Consider the following 21,040-nt stretch of genomic DNA (forward strand, 5'->3'; position numbering starts at 1 on the left):
GGATAAATAAGCCAGAACAAATACTGTATGATTCCACTGATATATCTAAAGTAGTCAAAACCATAGTAATAGAAAGTAGAATGATGGTTGTCAGGGTCTTGGGTGAGGGAGAAAGGGGAGTTGTTTGATGGATATAGAGTTTTAGTTTTGTAAGACAAAAAAGTTCTAGAGATCTGTTATACAACAATCAGAATAGAGTTAATACTACTGAACTGTGCACTTAAAAATGATTAAGAGGGTAAATTGTATATTATGTATTCCTTGCCACAATTTAAAAAAATTGTTTAAAATCCTAGTACTCAGGTCAAATTCCATCTTAGATCAGTATGTCTTAGAATGGGAGACAAACATCAGTATTTTGAAAGGTCCCCAAGTACAAGGTGTCAGCCTCTAAGATCACTCCCAGTGATCCCTGCTTTCTAATATTTATACCTTTGTGTAATACCCTCTTCTTGAATATGGGCTGGACTTACTGATTTGCTTCTAATGAACAAAATACAGTAGAAATGATAGAATGTCCTGAGACATTCTATGTCATGAGAAGACCATGGCTTCTATCTTGTGTGTTCTCTCTTGCATTTTCTTTGATTACTCGTTTTGAGGGACTCCAACTGCCATATTATGAGTAGCCCTGTTGAGAAACCTCCAGGGCAAAATATTGAAAGTCTGCCAACAGCCACGTGAGTAAAGCAGATCTTCTACCACCTTGTGAGAGACCTTGATTCAGAGGCACACAGCTAAGCCATACCCAGATTCCTGGCCCACAAAAATTGTATGATAATAAGTGTTTGTTGCTTTAAGCTACTAAAATTGGGAATAATTTGTTAAGCAGCTACCGAAAAATAATATACCAGGTGATTCCAATGTGCCATAAAGTTCAGAAACAATCGAACTAAGCAAATAAGTATTTTCAGGGAATTCTAGGATCTTCTTGAGTCTAAAGGGAAATCTTGAGAAAAAACTGTATCAGAGGGATTGTACAGCCAGAGAGGCAAAAGTGCTAAACTCTCAGACCCTCTATATCAGTCAATAATTCACAGGAGCTGTCTAGAAGAAGGAAGAGTAGGAAAACCTCCTTAGCTTCCCCAAGTAAGCTCTTCTCAGCAGGGTAAGACTGCTAGAAAGCTGCTAGAAAGCCTTTGTAACTTAGGTGCCCACACTCATTGTTCCTTCTTTGGGGCAGATATCCATTCCTTACTGACTTCTTCAAGAGTTAGAAATGGGGTGGAGAGTACATTTATCTGGCCATTCTTACAGTGGTACTCCAAATAGTCACCCATTGGATTTCCTCAGATTTCCCCTGCTCCCAGCATCTGCCATTTCTGGGCTTGGAGCATTTTTAGAAGTATACCATATCTTTTGTAGCAATGTTTACTCACACACACTTGGCTTATGATTTCCTTCTTCAATGTTAAACTCTTATCTTCCTGGGATATACGTGGTTTCTTATCCATTAAGGATTCTCCTTTTTTTTTTTCTAGTTAGGTTATGGGTTTTCGTATTATTTTTATAGCTTCATCTCAAAGGATTTAGGAATAAAGGGAGAGGCAATTTGTGCCCAAACCAACATGTTAAATGAAATCTCCATAAACTATCAGCCAGCAGAAAAAATGTGTGAAAAATTTTACCCATTAAATTATATTGACTCAGCATTTTTACTTTTGAAGTAATTGTAAATCTGAAAAGGTTAATGTATTTGTTGTAAAATTTAATATAAAACACTACTTTGTTAAAAGGATGTTTTAAAATTGGTTTTCAAAGTTTTTCTAATAGTTTTGTACTAGGTGCTGTCTCTCCTGCTGTGGTTGTCCCTTCCATGCTCCTTTTGCAAGAAAATGGATATGGCATTAATAAAGGCATCCCAACCTTACTGATAGCTGCTAGCAGTTTGGATGACATCATAGCAGTCACTGGATTCAGTACATGCTTGAGCATAGTCTTCTCCTCAGGTAAACAAAATACAGCAACTGCCACCTCATTATAGCTTTTTCTGGTTCTTTAAACAAGGTTTCTGGCTTTGCTTCTTTATTAACATTTATTTATTTTGACATGTAACATCTTTTTATTCTTCATAGAAAGCTCATTCTAGAGCAGGGAAGAAGTTTCAATGGATTGAGAAACCACTAACACACATGATTTTATTTTCATAACCATATATTGTAATTAATCTGATAACCCATATTATTATCATTTTTCTGTTTATGTTGGTTTGGAATTTTATCACAGTTTTCAATAGAAAATTTTAAGCAGCAATATTATTAAGTACTGCTATTTAATATATATTTCTAAAATGTGCCTTTTTGGCCATCATTATAAATAACTGGTTGTTCTGTTATTAAGACAACCTAAATATATAGAGTATGAACAACTGTGTGCCTTTTTGGTAGTGGTGGGACAAGATCTGCAGCAATTCTGAATCCCAAGGTAATATTTGGGCTTGAATGTCCAAGAAATTGTGAAAGTAAATCTTTCCACGTATTGTAATGCTTTAATTATCTGCAATGTTTGAAATTCCATCTTCTGTATTATTGAAGCACCAAAATATTTAAGTTGAGAAGTAATATGTATAGTTTCTCTTAAAATCACAAGACAAATAAGAAGGAAAAAAAGGAAAATATAAAAATAAACTCTGCAACATAACCTCAGAAATAATAACCGACTCTTGATATCAATCCAGACTTTCTCTTTCTCCCTCTCACTCTCTCCCCATTCTCTCTGACTTCCCTCCCAATATTCTTATAAAATTATAAGAATCGGCCATACTTTCTTGTAACCTGAGTTGTTTTGTACTTAACTGTATATCACCAACATGTTTCTTTTCAGTAAATATATTTCCATGACATTTTTAATGGTTGTATAGTTTTCTGTTGGCTGCATCATACTTATGTAACTGTTGAAAATTGAAGTTGACTCCAATATTCACTATTAAAATAATGCTTGGTTGAACATCTTAGAGCTAAATAGTTGTACCTAATCTTAATATTTTCATAATCTCAAAAGTGAAATTGTTGAGATAAAAGTATAAAAGTTATAAGCTTTTTTGAGATATATTACCACAATGTCATGTCCTACCAGGGTGTAAAAGCTTGCCACTTTCTCTTCACCTTCTTCAAAACTTGGTATTATTTGTCTTTTATATCTTTGTTTATTTGATAGGTGAAAGGTGAGGCCTCTTAAGATGAAGTACTTTGAATACTAGTGATATTTTAAAATGTTCATGTTTAATGGCCATTGGCATCCTGTTTTATAAATTGCTTTTCTTGAAATCCTTTGCTTTTATTTTATATATGTGTTCATCTTTTGTTCTTTTGTCAAGATTCTGCATAAAGTTAGGAATGATAACCTTTTGTTTCATGTCCTATAGTTTTCCACATTTATAATTTTTCTTTTAACTTTATCATTTTTTGCAATTCAGATTTTTCAAATTTTTTATTGTCAAATCTGACAGTCTTTTCCTTCATGACTAGTATCAGTAATTCTTTTTAAAATTTTTTGTGTTCCTCTTCCATTGTGCCAACAATTGTGCCAAACACTGAGGATAAACAGTGAACGACAATATTAGCTTTTATTGAGTAATTGGTTGGTACTTGCTCCAAGTTCCATAGCTATTTCCACTCATTTAATAGTCACACATCAGTACTATACTCATTTTACAGAATAGGAAACCAAGGAACAGAGGTTAAGTAAGTTGCTCAAAGTCACAGATCCAAAAAGTAGGGAAGCCAAGATGCAATCTGGCAGTCTGACCCCAGACCCACACTTTTAAATGCTATTCTGTACTATTAGCACAGCAGAGAAGACCATGTGGCTCATGTTCTCAAGGAATTTGTATTAAACAAATAATTACAAAATGTGATGAATAGTACATAGTATAAGGTACTATGGAACATGCTACAGGAGATCAACCTAATTTGTGGAGGACAGAAAAAGTAAAAAAACCAAAAGCAGCTACATGCTTAGAAAATCCTCTTGACTCATGACTATGTAAATGGTCACTTAAAATGTTAAGGACTTTTGGGGTGTCTGGGTGGCTCAGTCGGTTAAGTGTCTGCCTTCAGCTCAAGTCATGATCCCAGAGTCCTGGGATTGAGGCCCTCTCCCTGCCACTCAGCAGGGAGTCTGCTTCTCCCTCTGCTCTTCCCCCTCTCATGCTCTCTCTCTCTCTCTCTCAAATAAATAAAATACATTTTTTTAAATGTTAAGGACTTTCAAGGTTTTATTTTTTTACATTAGATCTTCAATACATCTACATTTTGGAATATGGTAAAGAGACTTAACCCTATCTTCTGGGTCAGTTGGCCTTTTTGTCATTATATAATACTCTTCTTTATCTCTTGTGACTTATTTGTATTTGACTTAAATTCTATTTTGTCTGATATAAGTATGACCACCCTGCTGTCTTTTGGTTATCATTTGCATGGAATATCTTTTTCTATCCCTATATTTATAAAAACGTAAAGTGATAATTTAATTTCAATCACATATAAAAATTCTAATCCTTTACATCTCGCCCTCTTCCCTTTGTTATCCATGTCACAAATTCTATCTTTTTATGTTGTATATCTATTAATACAGTCTTTTTTTAAAGATTTTATTTATTTATTTGTCGGAGAGAGAGAGAGAGCACAAAGCAGGGGGAGCGGCAGGCAGAGGGAGAGGGAGAAGCAGGCTTCCCGCTGAGCCGGGAGCCCGATGTGGGACTCCATCCCAGGACCCTGGGATCATGACCTGAGCCGAAGGCAGATGTTTATCCGACTGAGCCACCCAGGCGTCCCTATTAATACAGTCTTATAGTTATTTTTATGTCTTTATCTTAAATTCTATAACAGAATTGAAAGTGATTTATTCACCACCATTACAGTATTACAGAATTCTGAATTCATCTATGTATTTACCTTTACCAAAGATTTATATTTGTGTGCTTTTGTGTTGCTAACCATCCTTTTACTTCTACTTGAAGGATTCCCTTTAACATTTCTTGTAAGGCAGGTGCAGTAGTAATGAACTCCTTCAACTTTTGTTTATCTGGGTAAATCTTAATTTTTCCTTCATTCTGAAAGATAATCTTGTAAAATAGTATTCTTCATTGGCAGTTTTTTTCCTTTCAACACTTTGAATATACCATCACACCCCCTTCTGGTCTGTAAGGTTTCTGCTCTGAAATCCTCTGATAATTTTATAGGAGCTTTCTTGTACATGATGAGTCATTTTTCTCTTGCTGCAACTTCTTAATTGGTTTGTGGAGTTCCATTAAGGCTTTCGGACTGTATATTGTTGTTAAGTTAATGCCTCTTTGAGGGATCAAGGTTCTGGGGCTTCCCATTCTACCATCTTGCTGTTGTCATCCTGCATTTCTGTTATTTTTTCATGGAAAAACATTTCTAAAATATATATATTTACACATCTCATTGAGCTAAAATACCCATAGCATAACAACTTTTTTTTGTGATGTAGGATCTTTTTTTAGAATTTGTTCCTCTAAACTACAGATATGGGCATATAAAATATGTTGGAAACTCAATTGACTGCTGACTCAAATATTCCTAGGATTGATCCTGGAGTAAATCTTTTTTTTTTCTGTTGTTGTTAAATTTTTCTTTTTATGTTTAAGTCATTTGTTTCTTTGTCACAACAGTATATCAGAGAAGAAACATCACCAGACATGTGAGGTGCCAGAGGTGCTCCTTTGTCAAAACTCTGTCCATTCTTCCACCTCACCTGGTCTTTTAGGTTGTGTTTCTAAGGGAACCCACAGTGGCTTATTACTTCCTTGTTTTCTGGCCTATATTTTCAATGAACTTTTCTGAATTGTGTGTATTTATTAAATTATTTGAGAGTACATACTTAATTTATCAAATAGATCATTATGTTTTCAAGTATATGAATATTAAAGGCCCATTTTTGCATATTTGTTCTAGAAGATATGTGCTTTTCTCTATGAACCACCTAGATTTGATCTTCTGATATGTTAGGTATGTGAAAATATTACTCTGTGAGATGTTTCCCTTATTGTGTGCCCTTACAGGTGGTATACTTAATAATGTCCTTGCCTCTTTTCGGGACGTACTTATTGGCGTGCTGGCAGGAGGTGTTTTGGGAATTTTTGTTCAATATTTTCCAAGTGGAGATCAGGTAAATAAAAAGTTACTATTTTTTAGAAGTGTAGTGTTAGACATTTCTTTCAAAAATTTGAACTTCTGGAAGATCCATGAACTATTAAATGTAATATTTAATTCTCTTTCCCCAAAATAGCCCCTAGTGCTACTCTCTGCTTGAAATGGAGCACAGTTGTGATTGATACAGGTCAATGGCCTTGACTGAAGTCTCTGATTCCTGATTTGGCAAATAAGAGTATCAGAAAAGTGTACTTAACCCAGAGTACCTTCTCCATTCCACCCCAGCCCTTTATTCATTAAATTGCCTATTGACCACTGACAATTTTCCCTAATCTTTTTTCCCTCAAATTTTCCCTTGAACATTTTTGGTGAAAGAGATTGCCATTTATCTCTGAATATTTTCTGACTTAAATTTACTCCCACTGCCTTTGACTGAGGCAACACTATTAAACTCAACCCTTTCCTCCCCTAAAGGATATGCCATTACTCTTGTATTTCTGTGACTTGCATCTTAATTTCTCTGTAACAGCTGTCTCAGCTAAGAGATATTTAAAACTTTAATTTTTAAGAATTCATTGGATATGGGGTGCCTGGGTAGCTCAGTCGTTGAGCGTCTGCCTTCAGCTCATGTCATGATCCTAGGGTCCTGGGATCGAGTCCCGCATTGGGCTCCCTGCTCGGCAGGAAGCCTGCTTCTCCCTCTCCCACTTCCCCTGCTTGTGTTCCTGCTCTCGCTATCTCTGTTTCTATCAAATAAATAAATAAAATCTTAAAAAGAAACTCATTAGATATGTTATAGGAACTACAATTTATATGGGTCTCTTTCCTTCCTTCTTCACTTATAGCTAAAGTACTATAGCCATTTTACTGACATTGGTATCAGAGATGTGGGAGAAGATAAAACTTAATAATTGCAAAATTTTTCACTTGGTATCAAGTTTGCTAAAATTTTTGGTGAGGAAGAAAGTAAAAATTCTAGACACTATTTAATATAACATATAGAGACATGATACCAAAGGGTCAATAATAAATGGTAGAAGATATAAATATTGTATTATATATTAAATGTAAATTAATTTCCAAATATCTATCTAATTCTAGACAAAACTGCCACTGAAGAGAGCTTTCCTTATTTTGAGTATGTGTGTTACTGCTGTCTTGGGAAGCCATCATATTGGTTTACATGCAGCTGGAGGATTATGCACATTAGCATTAACTTTTGTTGCAGGGATAAATTGGTCCACAGAAAAGGTGAATATTTTTAATACATCATTTTTTAAGATAAAATAACTATTTTTTTACATCTATAATAGACATTTAGGAAATCTCTTTGTTCTTGTTGGAAGATGTTCCAGAAATTTGTGTCTTCAAGGATGTATATAAATCAATCAAGGAAATAAAATATTTAGGAAAAGGACGTGGAAATACACGATTGAATAATATTCCATTGTGTGCATGTGTGTGTGTGTGTGTGTGCGCGCGCGTGCGCGTGTGTGTGTGTGTATACACATACATGTTCTTCATCCATTCATCAATCAATGGACACTTGGGCTGCTTCCATGTCTTGGCTATTGTAAATAATTCTGCTATAAGCTTTGATGATTTTTTTAACCAAATTCTACTTAAGTGTTTGAGTAAAAGAATTAACATACTCAATTTTTAAGCTTTAACATTTCTTCTACAAATAAAATATCTTAAGTTCATTAAATATTGAGAGACTTTAACTTTTTAAAATGCAATTATTTTTAAGTGTCAAAACAATTAAACACAATAACTAAAAATATATTATTCTTTTCTACAGGTTAAAGTCCAGAGAATTATTAAAACTACATGGTATATTTTTCAACCCCTTCTTTTTGGTTTGGTTGGATCAGAAGTATCTGTTGCATCTCTTAAATCAAATGCTATTGGTAAGAATAATTACAGGCACAAAAAATATAAGATTTGAAAATATTTAAGAAAACTATGAATAATTTTTATTTTATTTACAATATGTCTTGAATGCTACAAGAACCTTCTTCAGAAACTCATGATACAGTTAATAACATACATTTGCTCTTCTGTTACCCTGTATGCCCTTTGTTACCAAAGATAGCGCTGAATACCTTCCCTGAATGATCTGAGGAAATGCAGATTGGAATTCTTTTCTGACAGAAAATATTACATACCATCAGCACCTTTTGAATACTTTCATTTATAGTGAAAGTTCAAAGTCTATTAGCTCAGAATTAAATAAATGTAATCTATCTTATCTTACATGGTACCTCCACCATCAGATAATCTCTTGCACTTTTTCTAGGTATAAAGAACCACTTCTTCCCAAACATTTTGTTGTTTATGTTTGTTTTTATCTGTTGTAGGCATTTGTGTTGCTACTATGAGTCTGGCACTATTGGTTCGAATCTCTTTTACATTTGTTTTGATGTGCTTTGCTGGCTTTAGTTTTAAGGAGAAAATATTTATTGCTTTATCATGGATGCCCAAAGCTACAGTCCAGGTAAGAACATATTAAGTCATTTTAATAATTTGTAATGTTGATGATTTTTTAAAATTCCAAATGAATGTTACTTTAATTACAAAATGTAGGCTATTAGCCTTACTTTTAAAATACTTGATCATAACTACTCATTGAAAATAATGTAATCTTTTAAAATCTCAGTTTTAAAAGCAATTCTTCTAAAGTTAAAAAGTGTATTTTAATGACAAATACTTCCTAAACTTCTGAAACTTTTTTTCTGTTGTCCCAAAATACAAAATAAGAATATATCTGGATACTAGAATGTTTACATTTTGCTGAATATTATAGGGATAAATGTAATGATTTTAAAGTAGAGACACATTAATTCTTTTAAAAATATATCTTTCCTACCCTTGCCACCCACTCTACCATACATGAATGCACGTGTATTATTTTTAATTATGCATTTAATTTATATGATTTTAATTAATGACTAAATCTCCTCACCAGACTATCTGGGAAAGACAAGAACAGTGTCTGCTTTCTTTCATTATTTTTCCCCTAGTACTTAATACAGTGCCTGGCACACAGGAAGTACACAGTTAGTAAGCATTGCATACCTACAAGAATGAATGATGAATGAATGAATGAATGAATGGGGAGACCTTGTGGCTTTGCCCTCTGATTCAATGATATTCTGCTCCTACAAAGAGGTATTACTACTTATTGTTAGACTTTTTAACCTGGCAGCATAAGTCTTGATTTCCGGAGATTCTTTTTTCCATTGTTATTCCAAAACAGAAGTTTGTGAGTTCCTGTGCAACAAAATTCTCTGTGTCATGGTTAAAAAAGCTGGTCCATGGGACCAGCCTGGGTGTTTTGCCTCTAACATTAGGCAAGTTACTTCGTAATCTCTCATGTCCACTTTGTAGATTCCAAACCTCTTGTCAGTTTTACTGGACACATTGCCTCCCAAGTAGGAAGAATAAGGAGAAGATAAGCAACAAAATCCTAGAAAGCCATAAGAAACCTTAGTATTTTGTGTTTTCTTATTACAGCCAAGAACCTTATAGTCCATGGTAAAGGTAAATAAGCAAAACCCTGCTTCAGCTAGAACTCCTGAGGTTCTGAGACTAATGCGAGCACTCAAAAAAGATATTTAAACAGGGGAAAGCTGAGATGATAAAAATACAAAATCGGCCCCAAAATGCGTGCACGATAATTTGTCACTATTTCACTTTTCATCCAGTTATATTTGCTAGGGAGAACATAGAATTGATGAGTAATTCATGAAAATTCCTCGGCACTTTAAGTCTTGTCTCTTTTCTGATGGCTTACTACTAGGTTTTGTTTGTTTTAACAGGGCCATTACCTTTTATCATGTATTAACTATTTAATATTTTTCTTTATGTCTCATCTTTTTACCCCCTATATGCAGGCTGTATTAGGTCCTCTGGCTCTAGAAACAGCAAGAAGCAGTGCACCCCACTTGGAACCATATTCAAAGGATGTGATGACAGTAGCATTTTTAGCCATCTTGATTACAGCTCCAAATGGAGCTCTAATTATTGGCGTACTGGGACCCAAAGTACTTACACACCATGAGCCAAACAAAATCGATGTCGAATTGACAAAATTAGAACTTCATTAAAAAGTTTATTTGCCATCACCTGCCTGCTTCTTTTAATAAATTATCTTACATGAGAGAAAAATTAAAACATACAAATACGTGGAGATTGTACATAGAACCAAGGATTTAATAAATATGTGATTTCATTACAGAGCTTTCCTATGATTTTTTATTCCAAGGTTAATTTGATAAAATAGTATTTATGTATTTTAAGAACAAAGTAAATCTGTAAGTACTCTAGGAAAGTTTAAAGTAATCCATCAGGCTGAATCTGCTGTCATATTACAAACTCGGTATAATAAAAACTTAAATGAGCCCAATGACAGAAAGGTAAGATAGTCTAAGCCTCCAGACAGGAGAAGTAGGACCCACCATCAGGTTAGTAATTTGGTTAAAAAGATCACTATGAAGGACAAAAATGCCAGGAATAAGTGGGTCAACAAAATGGATTTCAAATTCTGTTTTCAGCGACTATCTAAATGAATGGTATGTTAAATAAAAGAACCAAAATTAGACTTATTTACTTCTGCAGTACCCTTAAAATGACAAGTTTAATAGCTTTTAAATGAAACATTATGTGTAGTATTTATTTGTAGATATAAAATTAAATCACAAATGGAAATGAACCATGATTTTTCAATGAGTATAAAATAAAGAATTAAATTCAGCCTGCAGAAATGAAAGATTAATAGACTTGTCCATGTGAGCTTTTCTTTTCCTCAGTAATACGGAATCTCCTTTCAATTCTGGCTGATGAAATCTGCTATGCTTATATAGAACCAATCACAAGCAAAATGCAGTTTCCGTTTATGTCAAGATTATTTTAGGAGCGCCTGGGTGGCTCAGTCCTTAAGCGTCTGCCTTGGGCTCAGGTCATGATCCCAGGGTCCTGGGATCCAGCCCCGCATTGGGCTCCCTGCTTGGCGTGAAGCCTGCTTCTCCCTCTCCCACTCCCCCTGCTTGTGTTCCCTCTCGCTGTGTCTCTCTCTGTCAAATAAATAAATAAAATCTTTTTAAAAAAAAAAGATTATTTTAAAGTTGGAAGGGTCACATAAAACCTTCTCAAATAGCCTTAGTGAATGGCTTCTTAGAAATCATTCAGACTTCTTTGGCAAAAGCCAAATGCAGGAACTAAACATTACTTGGTTTCTGTCTTCCCTCTTCTATGTAAGTAAAATACTAAAATAGCACAGAATGTGAACTTTACCCATAAATTTGCAAAGCGAAACAACTATAAGGCAACCAAAACTATATATATATATACACACATATATATGTGTGTGTATATATATATATATATATATTCCTGTTAAGACTGGGACCTTCCACAAAATATAACAGTAAAACTGTCAAAAGTTCACACACACCTGGATAACTCTGGAGGAGATAAAATAGCTGCTGTTCTAGTAGCATTTTCTTCTACATTTTTACAACTCAGCATAGATCTTATGCCTCATTTCAACTATTTTAATTCTAGTACTAAAATTCTAAAAATTTAAAGTTCTAAACTGCTCCAGTGTTTTGACTAATGTTATATCATGAGGGCAAATCATTTTTACTAATAAGTAAATGAAAATATTTTTACATTCACAAGATAGTATTTTACATTTACAAGAGAATTAGATTTTAAAATAGAAAGTTGATCTTAATAAAAGATAAAGGTACAATAAATCATTTTCAGAATGAGGAACTATGTTTTTTTAATTAAGGGGAAATTGTCATTTTTGGTGATTTATAGATTGTTTCTTAAGTATTAAATTTAATATATGTTCATTAGATCAAAACACTCTACTTTTTAAAAGTAGTGTTGCAGGCATTCAAATAATTTGAATTTTAAATTTTCTACATAAAAACTTTTATAAAAATTACCTTCATTAGGAGCACATGCACCCCAACGTTCATAGCAGCAATGTCCACAATAGTCAAACTGTGGAAGGAGCCAAGTTGCCCTTCAACAGATGAATGGATAAAGAAGATGTGGTCCATATATACAATGGAATATTACTCAGTCATCAGAAAGGATGAATACCCACCATTTGCATTGACATGGATGGAACTGGAGGGGATTATGCTAAGTGAAGTAAGTCAAGCAGAGAAAGACAATTATCATATGGTTTCACTCATATGTGGAACATAATAGTGTGGAGGACCACAGGGGAAGGGAGGGAAAACTGAATGGGAAGAAATCAGAGAGGGAGACAAACCATGAGAGACTCTAGACTCCGGGAAACAAACTGGGGGTTACAGAAGGGAAGAAGGTCAGGGGATGGGGTAACCAGGTGATGGGTATTAAGGAGGGCACTTGCACTGGGTGTTCTATGCAACTAATGAATCGTTGAATACTACATCAAGAACTAATGATGTACTATATGCTGGCTAATTGAACATAAAAAAAATTACCTTCATTAATGTCATTTTAAAATTACAACCAGTTAACCATGTGTACAGTATTCAAGTGTTCATAGTATTTAAACAAGTAAATACAAGAACACTGTTCCTTATAAATTTATCAAGTATGTCTTTGTTTACTCATTAATATTTTTTCACTATTTAAGGAATTTTTATTAAAGCAAGAATTTTATAATCCAAATTACGTTTCCTTGCTCAGTATTCAATTGTTATTTAAAACAAATGACATTCTGAGCTATTCCACAGTAAAGAATTATAAAATTAAAAGAATGCTTTAAATTTTTGTACTTTGCTGAAAACTGTTTTTCCCAGGATCTATAAAACATTAGTTTTTATAGGCTTGTCTCTTTTCTGATGGTCTAGTGTGTGTGTGTGTGTGTGTGTGTGTGTGTGTGTGTGTAAATTAGGAAGTAATCTAGACCTAGCATTTGCTCAGTACACAAGGTTCAAAGTTTCTTTTCCTCTTTTGCATCTATTTTATATTTAGCAATTTTCCCCCATAATATGTAAGCTTTTTGGTGTTTAGATACTTTTCTCTGGTGAAGCATGTGTTTCTCTTCATAGTCCCTGATCAATTTTAAGCAGTTGGAACTCCAAGGACATTGTTAATTGCTTCCTGGGAAGCCTTTTTAGCTTGGTGGGCTTGTAGTACACCAATGCTTCAGCAACCTTAGATCAGAGAGACTCTGGAGATTCAAGCCTATGGAGAGGTTCTGGATTATCAGTGTCCAACAACACATTGGTGATTTTTTACCAGCAACAGTAGGGTGCATGGCTTGACTAAAAGGAAGCATTCACCCAAATTTGTTTTTGTACTTGAGGAGGAGCAGATGCCAAGATGGAAGTAGTTACAGGCTCCTGAACTTGCACATTAACAGCAGGCTGCTGCATGGTAACCTGTGGCTTCATATTAAGACGTTGTTGAGGATTGCAAACTCCTACAGCATATTTATACTGTGGAAGAACACTGACGGCAGGAATAGCTACCACAGCAGCTGCTGCAGTGGTGGACCCACTGTGTTGTGTTAGCAACACACTGTTGACATGACTCGTGAAACCTATAAAGAAGCTGGACTCACTATTCAATGGTAGTCTAGGAGCAGCTGGGCAGACAGCACCAGGCATAGTTGGAATGGATGAGGTCTGGGACCCTGAACAGTCCAGCAAGGACTTGGTCTTAGTTGAGCAATTTGGTGAGAAGGATAGTATGCAGCGTGGTTCTGAGTCTACAGGATAGCTGCCGGGAAGTAACCTGAAGGACTTGTATCCAGGTATTGTAGTCGTTTCCAGCTGGTGATTACGTTGAATACTAGCTGTTATATCATCACCAGAGCCAGAAGTCCCCTGTATTCTGTCAACTTATGATTTTTTAAAATATGCAGTGTGTTTCAGCCCAGCACAATTGATTTTTTGATTCTCAAATTGTCCCAAATATGGTCCTTGGGTATCCTTCACAATTGATTCTGTACTCTTTGGCCATGATGCCATAGTGTTTGAATGCTTTCTTCCTTTCAGGCATAACAAGCTGTCCCAGATTCATATGCATTTTCCCTACTCCAGACCTGGAATCAGCTAGTCTCCAAAAGACTGGTATCTTTCCATGAAAATAAGTATGTTAAAACCAAAATCTGAAGGTTAGGAATGCTCACTATGGCTGGAGAATCACTGCATCTAGATCTTGTCAGTAAACATTGCTAAAAAATACAAGTCTTAGAAATCATAAAATACATGTTTTAAAATAAAAAAGTGTTTTTATTATTACTGGTGATTTTAGAATATAATTCATAGTACAGATTATATGTAGTCAAAATCCCTTCAGTGCTGATTAATGAGGGGGAAAAGTAAATATTATATAAAACCATGTAATTATAGGACATAAATTCTATAAGATAACTAAATATTTTTAAAAAGTTTCCTAAGTTATCATAGTTTTTAATCACTTAAAAATAAAACTATGGGGCTCCTGGGTGGCTCAGTCGTTAAGCGTCTGCCTTCGGCTGAGGTCATGATCCCAGAGTCCTGGGATCGAGCCCCACATCGGGCTCTTTGCTCAGCGGAGAGCCTGCTTCTCCATTTCCCAATCCCCCTGCTTGTGTTCCCTCTCTCGCTGTGTCTCTCTCTGTTAAATAAATAAAATCTTTAAAAAACATAAAAATAAAAATAAAACTATGAAAAACATGAGATCGAGTTGCTATTTCTAATTCAAATGTAACATCATAGGCTTTTACCTTTATCTTTTTTCTCTTACACTGAATATCTTGGTTCCTAATATTATTAATGTGGTATTAGCTTTATTTTATAGTATTCAAAAATTTCAAAATAGCAATACCAATATTATTACTTATAATTACTGAATTAAGTTTAAGATATTTTGCAGTTCTTTTTGTCCTTAGACTATATCTCACCAAAGATGTCCACTAAAGGTACTAAATTCTAAAGCCCCTTGAAATTATATATATATAATTACATATAGTTATACTATATAATATATATACTTTGATGTACAGACTTATTTATTTCTATTTGCTTTCAGTTCTAAGAATTGCTTTTAAACAAGATATATGCACAATTTTGGATATGTAAAACATTTATATAGTTTAAAATTTTATATATTTTCAAACTTTGGGATTTTTCTAATCTGATAAATGAGAGAGAGCATTGCAGTGAAATTTTAAATTTCTTTGACTATGAGTGAGTGGGCATCTTTTTCATTGGTTTAAGGTCATTTGCCTTTCTTTTTCCGTAAACTATCTGTACATGTCCTTTGTGATTTTTGGTATTTCTCTTTTCTATTTTAAAAAGCTGTAAAGAATAGAAAATAGTCAATTGTCTGTGATGTAAATTACAAATATTTTCTTCAGTTTTTCTTTTGTCTTTTGATTTTGCTAGTTGTGCTTCTTTTGTTAAGCAAAAGAGTTTTCTGTTCATAGAGTTGAATATATGAATCTTTTCCTTTATGCTACTAGATATTGATTCATGGTTAGAAAGGAATTCACTCTTTTTTCCCTTAGAGCTTGTATAATTTCATCTCTCACTGTTATTTCTCTAATGCATTTAGAATTTCTTCTGTTATGTGATGTGAGGTATGGATTCAATGTTATCTTTTGCCAAATGATTATCCAGTTATCTGATCCTGGATCAGTTTGGTAGAGATGCCAAAACAAAGTACCACAAACTGGGTGGTTTAAAACAACAGAAATTTATTTTCTTGTAGTTCTGGAAACTAGGAAGTCCAAAATCAAGGTGTCAGCAGAGGCATGGCCCCTCTGAAGCGTCCATGGGAAGACAGATACTTCCTTGCCTCTTCCAAGCATTCTCTGGCTTGTAGATGTATCACTCCAGTCTCTGCCTCTGTCTTTACATGCCTTTCTCCTGGTGTGTCTCTGCATCATCCTCCCTTTGTGCATATCTGTTTCTGTGTCCAAATTTCCCTTTCTTAGGTTGTTAGTCATACTGGATTAGGGGCTCAGCCTACTCTGGTATAGCTTCACCCTATTTTAACTAATTACATCAGCAATGACACTATTTCCAAATAATTCTGACTTACTGAGGATTAGGACTTCAACATATCTTTTGGGGGAACACAATTCAACCCATAATAAGTAGTATTTATTAAAATAACTATCCTTTTCCCTCTGTGATTCAAGATGTCTTCTGTATTGCATATTAAATTTCCATATATACTTGAGTCTATTTCTGGAGTTTTATTTTATTCCACCGATTTGTCTATTCACCTACTAATACCAGAGTATTTTTCTTAAATGTTTATTTGAAAGAGAGAGAGAGAGTGGGAGGAGGAGCTGAGGGTGAGGGAGAGAATCTCAAGCAGACTCCCCACTGAGCGTGAAGCTCAACAATTCGGGGCTCAATCCCTCTACCCTGAGATCATGACCTGAGCTGAAATCAAGAGTTGGATGCCTAACTGACTGAGCCATCCATGTGTTCCAGAATATTTTAGTTTTAGTAGCTTTATGTTATCTTTTAATATCTGGTAGAGCTCAATGCTCCTTTTCCCCAGGACTTTCCTTGTTTATTTATTTTAAGATGAACTGTTTAAATACAGAACATAATTCTTGCATATTACTCTGCCTGCATCTTGAGAACAGTATAGCAACGTGTGGTAAAGTATCCAATCCAACATTCACTGCACAAGGAGAGACACAGAAGGAGAGTGTGGATCAGGGAACATCAATGCTTTTCATAAAAGAATTGAATAGACTGTGTTTAAGTGACTTTCATTTGTTTAAGGGAAGGAATGACTGCTGTATTTAATATCCTTGCTACTACATTAATTTATATTGTACATTATACTCCCATGGTGACAGTATTCTTAATGTCCTATTATTTTTAATAAAAACAATTATTTTTGTCGTGCTTGTTCATAGGAGTTATTGTCTGTTGGAATGTACACATAAGAATTACTTCATGGTGGGGCACCTGGATGGGTCAGTCGGCTAAGCGTCTGCCTTCAGCTCAGATCATGATCCCAGGTTCCTGGGATCAAGTCCCACATTGGGCTCCCTGCTCTCCCTCTCCCTCTGCCCCTCCCCCCTGCTTGTGCACTCAGTCTCTCTCTCTCTCTCTCTCTCCCTCTCTCTCAAATAAATAAATAAATAAAATCTTAAAAAAAAAGAATTACTTCATGGTGCAGGAATCTCTAGGTTTTAGATAACCATTTGTATCATTGTATTAAAGAATAATCTTCTATTAGTAAGCTAGTTACAGGTTTAAAGCATTGTTCCCCCATGCTGTTTGTTTGTATGTTGAGCAGAGGACTTTAGAATTACAGAATACAGGAGCAGGAAGACACTTGGTGATCATTTAATCTAACCTGCCTCATCTACATGAGAAAACTGAAACCCAGATATATTATTACTGGCCAGTGTCTCATCTGGGCCTCAAATCCATCTCTCTCAGCTAGCTCTCTGAATATCAAGGGCCACGTTGATCATATCATCATTATTTCCTCTGCTCTTACCAACAGTCTTCCAATAGTTCCATTCTATATCAGTTCATCTCAAGTTTTTTTTATTTTCTGGGGCGCCTGGGTGGTTCAGTCGGTTAGGCATCTGCCTTCAGCTCAGGTCATGATCCCAAAGTCCCGGGATGGAGCCCCACGCCAGGCTCCCTGCTCAGCGGGGAGTCTGCTTCTCCCTCTCCCTCGGCTCTTCCCCCCTAACTTGTGCTCTCTCTCTCATTCGCTCTCTCTCAAATAAATAAATCCAAATCTTTGGATTTTATTTATTTATTTGAGAGAGAGCGAATGAGAGACAGAGAGCATGAGAGGGAGGAGGGTGAGAAGGAGAAGCAGACTCTCTGCTGAGCAGGGAGCCCGATGTGGGACTCGATCCCGGGACTCCAGGATCATGACCTGAGCCGAAGGCAGTCGCTTAACCAACTGAGCCACCCAGGCGCCCAAATAAAATCTTTTTTTAAAAAGTTTTCTTTTTTCTTTGACTGACAACATATTACTTAAAATATTATTGGCAATAGTTCATATCAATTCCAATGAAGTAGTATTGGATGTGTACTGCCCCCAGAGAGGTAGTGTAATTTGGGCTACCTAGTTCCTTTTGCCTGAAGGCAATTCTTAAGGAGGGTCTTGGTTGTGATCCCTCAACAGACAACACTCAAAGCAGTCAAGGGAATGAGTGCCTTGGTCCTGAAAGAAGGACCTTGGCTACACATCACCACCCCTTGTGCCATTTGGATCTTTGGATCTATTGTTCCATATAATTTCACTCCCATCTAGGAAAATCTCCTCCAGGATTCTTTTCTTTTGCTGGGGAAATTTATGAAAGGAACATTAACGGAATGAACTATAGCCCATTACCTCTGCAGCTGGTCTTGCACCCTCAATTGATTATCTCCCTCCTCTACTATCCACATACTATCTGTTCTACATTTCTCTTATCCTCAGCTCGCACTTCTGCTGGTCTCTGTCACTTATCTGGCAGGGTGACCCAGATCATCATCCCTGAGTGGTCTTAGCCCAGGTCATCATTCCTCCTCTACTGAACAGAGAATGTCATGCTCAGCCATGGTACTGCACTTGTCTACTTCAATTGTGCCAACAAAACTGAACAAAAGATTACCTAAAGATCCCCCAGTGGATCATTTGGAATGTGCCAACCATATTCATCTCTCCTTCCATTTTGTAACAGGATTGAGAGAGATAAGAAGCAAAAATTTCCCAAGCGGGTCATTGTGAATGATGGTAAATGTTCCACTCTTTCTTCTACCCTTGGTCCTCTGTCTGCTGGAGACATGGGACCATATAATGGTCATTGATCTAGAGTGTATGCTAGTACACCATACTTGTAGCTTCAAAGGGCTTCTAAAGCTTTTTCTATCACTCCATCAGTTTGGCAGGTTCTGGCTGTAATGATTTTATGATTTTTGCTGGATCACTGATTCACATTGTCATGTGTCCACTGCTGCAACTACTGTGCTGTAAAATGTTTTCCTTGGTCCAATGCAATGATGACCAGGATTCCATGTTTGGGGTCAAACATTCTGTTAGCCCTTGGATAGTGGTACTGTTTGAGGCCATATGAGCAGGAAAGCAAGCCCATATTCAGAATAAGTCTCAGTTCCAGTCAAGATAATTGCTCTCTTTCCTAAATGGGAGGGATTCAATATACTCAACTTGCCACTATGTGACTAAATGGTCTCCTTGAAGGATGGTGCCATATTGAGACCTCAGGGTTGTTCTCTGTTACTGGCAGGTTGGACATTCAGCAGCAGCAGTAACTACTTGTCAGAAGGAACTTCTGCTGTTTGGGCTTCTTTATAGCTTCCATCCCTGCCACAACATTTATGCACAATTGTGCTAGTACTTAGGTGGCCAATGGAAGAAACTGGCTGACATCAATTGACTGAATCATTTTGTTGCCTTGGTTGTTGGTAGATAGCCTCTGTAAGAGTTAATATGTGATACAAAGATCTTCATATCTTATCTATTTCCATAGTTTCATCCATATGCCTCTTTCCCAGATTCCTTTGTCTTCAATTTTCCAAGTCTTTTCCTTCCAACCCCTGACCTATCAACCAAGCCATTTGGCTATGAATATATGAGTACATTCTTACTCTGGGCCACCTCTCTATACATGCAAAATGAATAACAAGGTACACAGTCCAAAGTTCTGACTACTGGGAGGATGTATACCTTTCCAGAGCTGAAGTAGGCAGCCATACAATTTTGGCTTGCATCCACATCTTGAGGTGAACTTTCAATAAACCAAGTTTAACAAACTTTTTCTTCCCTAAGCAATATGGGAATACCTACACAACCATAGTTGCAAGCTGAGGGAGAGAAACTAGTGAAATAGTTTTTGATGATGTGAGAACCTGGGCCACCTGCTCATACTGTTTACTTGTGCCCTGTAGTACTTCTCTTGACTGATCCTTGATGTGTTACTTTCATCGTATGATGGTTTCCTATGGGGCCAAGTTGTCCTTAGGAACTCGGTAGTCTAACAAAACCAAGCTCATTATGAGAAGTTCTAGTCACATGGTCACTCAATACCCATTGCCAGGTAAATCCAGTATTATTAAGATGTATAATTATACTATACAATATGATATACAATTATCAGCAGCTGGCATGTCCTTGCTAGAGAACCCCATAGGACTATGTTGTGATTCCTCCTATTGCAGTTTGCCATACACTCCACATGGTGTCTTTCCCACTGCATGTGTATCTTTAATGTCTGGATTGAGTCTGCTGGATTGTATGGCCCAAGTGGTAGGGCTGCTTGTACTGTGGCTTGGACCTGCTGCAGAGCCCTTTCCTACTCTAAGTTCCTGTCAAAGCTGGCAGCCTTCTGTGTCCCTCAGCAAATGTGTAAGAGCAGTACTCCTAAGTTTGGACTATGCTACTGCCAGAACCCAAAGAGACCTATGAGACACTGTGCTTCCTTCTTCATGGTGGGACTACAAGATGCAATAGTTTGTCCTTTATTTTAAACCTACCGCAGACCACGGGACCCTTAAAATTTCTATTGATGTGGTAGGTCCCTTCATCTTCAAAGGGGTTTCTCTTACTCTCAGGGTTGCGTGTGTCCCAGATGTCCAACATACTTGCCATTTCTTATTCACCCAGTCTGATTTAACTGATCCATATAATGAACAAATGCAATATTCTACAGAATGTACAGACAGTCCAGATCTCTTTGGACTGTATTATGACACGAGCGTAGAAAAGCTAACATAGAATTTGGACAAGACTGTAAATGTATGTTGTTGTCCTTCTCATGAATGTGAATTGCTTCTGGTAAATGTCCCTTAAAGTACTGCTTCAGGTATATTGCACACCTATTGGTCTATAATCTTTTCCTCTTCATCCAATTTTAAATATGTTCTAATTTTAGTATAATTACTTCTTAGTTCCAAAAATTATTTGGGATTTTGTTTTTAATTTCTAAA

The 21,040-nt window shown here is 36.0% G+C and overlaps 1 protein-coding gene and 1 pseudogene across 1 annotated transcript in view; one reads left to right on the plus strand and one right to left on the minus strand.

Moving 5' to 3' along the window:
- SLC9B1 (solute carrier family 9 member B1) overlaps positions 1-10,225 on the plus strand; it is a 45,135-nt gene extending 34,910 nt beyond the window's left edge. Inside the window, exons 6-11 of the mRNA XM_028091218.2 lie at positions 1,774-1,949; positions 6,026-6,132; positions 7,218-7,367; positions 7,918-8,026; positions 8,477-8,613; positions 10,013-10,225. Coding sequence (XP_027947019.1) covers positions 1,774-1,949; positions 6,026-6,132; positions 7,218-7,367; positions 7,918-8,026; positions 8,477-8,613; positions 10,013-10,225 — 892 coding nt within the window. The remainder of the gene's footprint in view (positions 1-1,773; positions 1,950-6,025; positions 6,133-7,217; positions 7,368-7,917; positions 8,027-8,476; positions 8,614-10,012) is intronic.
- Positions 10,226-13,078: 2,853 nt separating this feature from the next.
- LOC114199336 (polyadenylate-binding protein 1 pseudogene) lies at positions 13,079-20,702 on the minus strand (annotated as a pseudogene).
- Positions 20,703-21,040: the final 338 nt, after the last annotated feature.

The sequence above is a fragment of the Eumetopias jubatus genome, unplaced genomic scaffold (assembly GCF_037043125.1).
Source record: "Eumetopias jubatus isolate StellerSeaLion01/CBP00866 unplaced genomic scaffold, mEumJub1_p1.0 scaffold_2, whole genome shotgun sequence".
In the NCBI taxonomy this organism is placed as follows: Eukaryota; Metazoa; Chordata; class Mammalia; order Carnivora; family Otariidae; genus Eumetopias; species Eumetopias jubatus.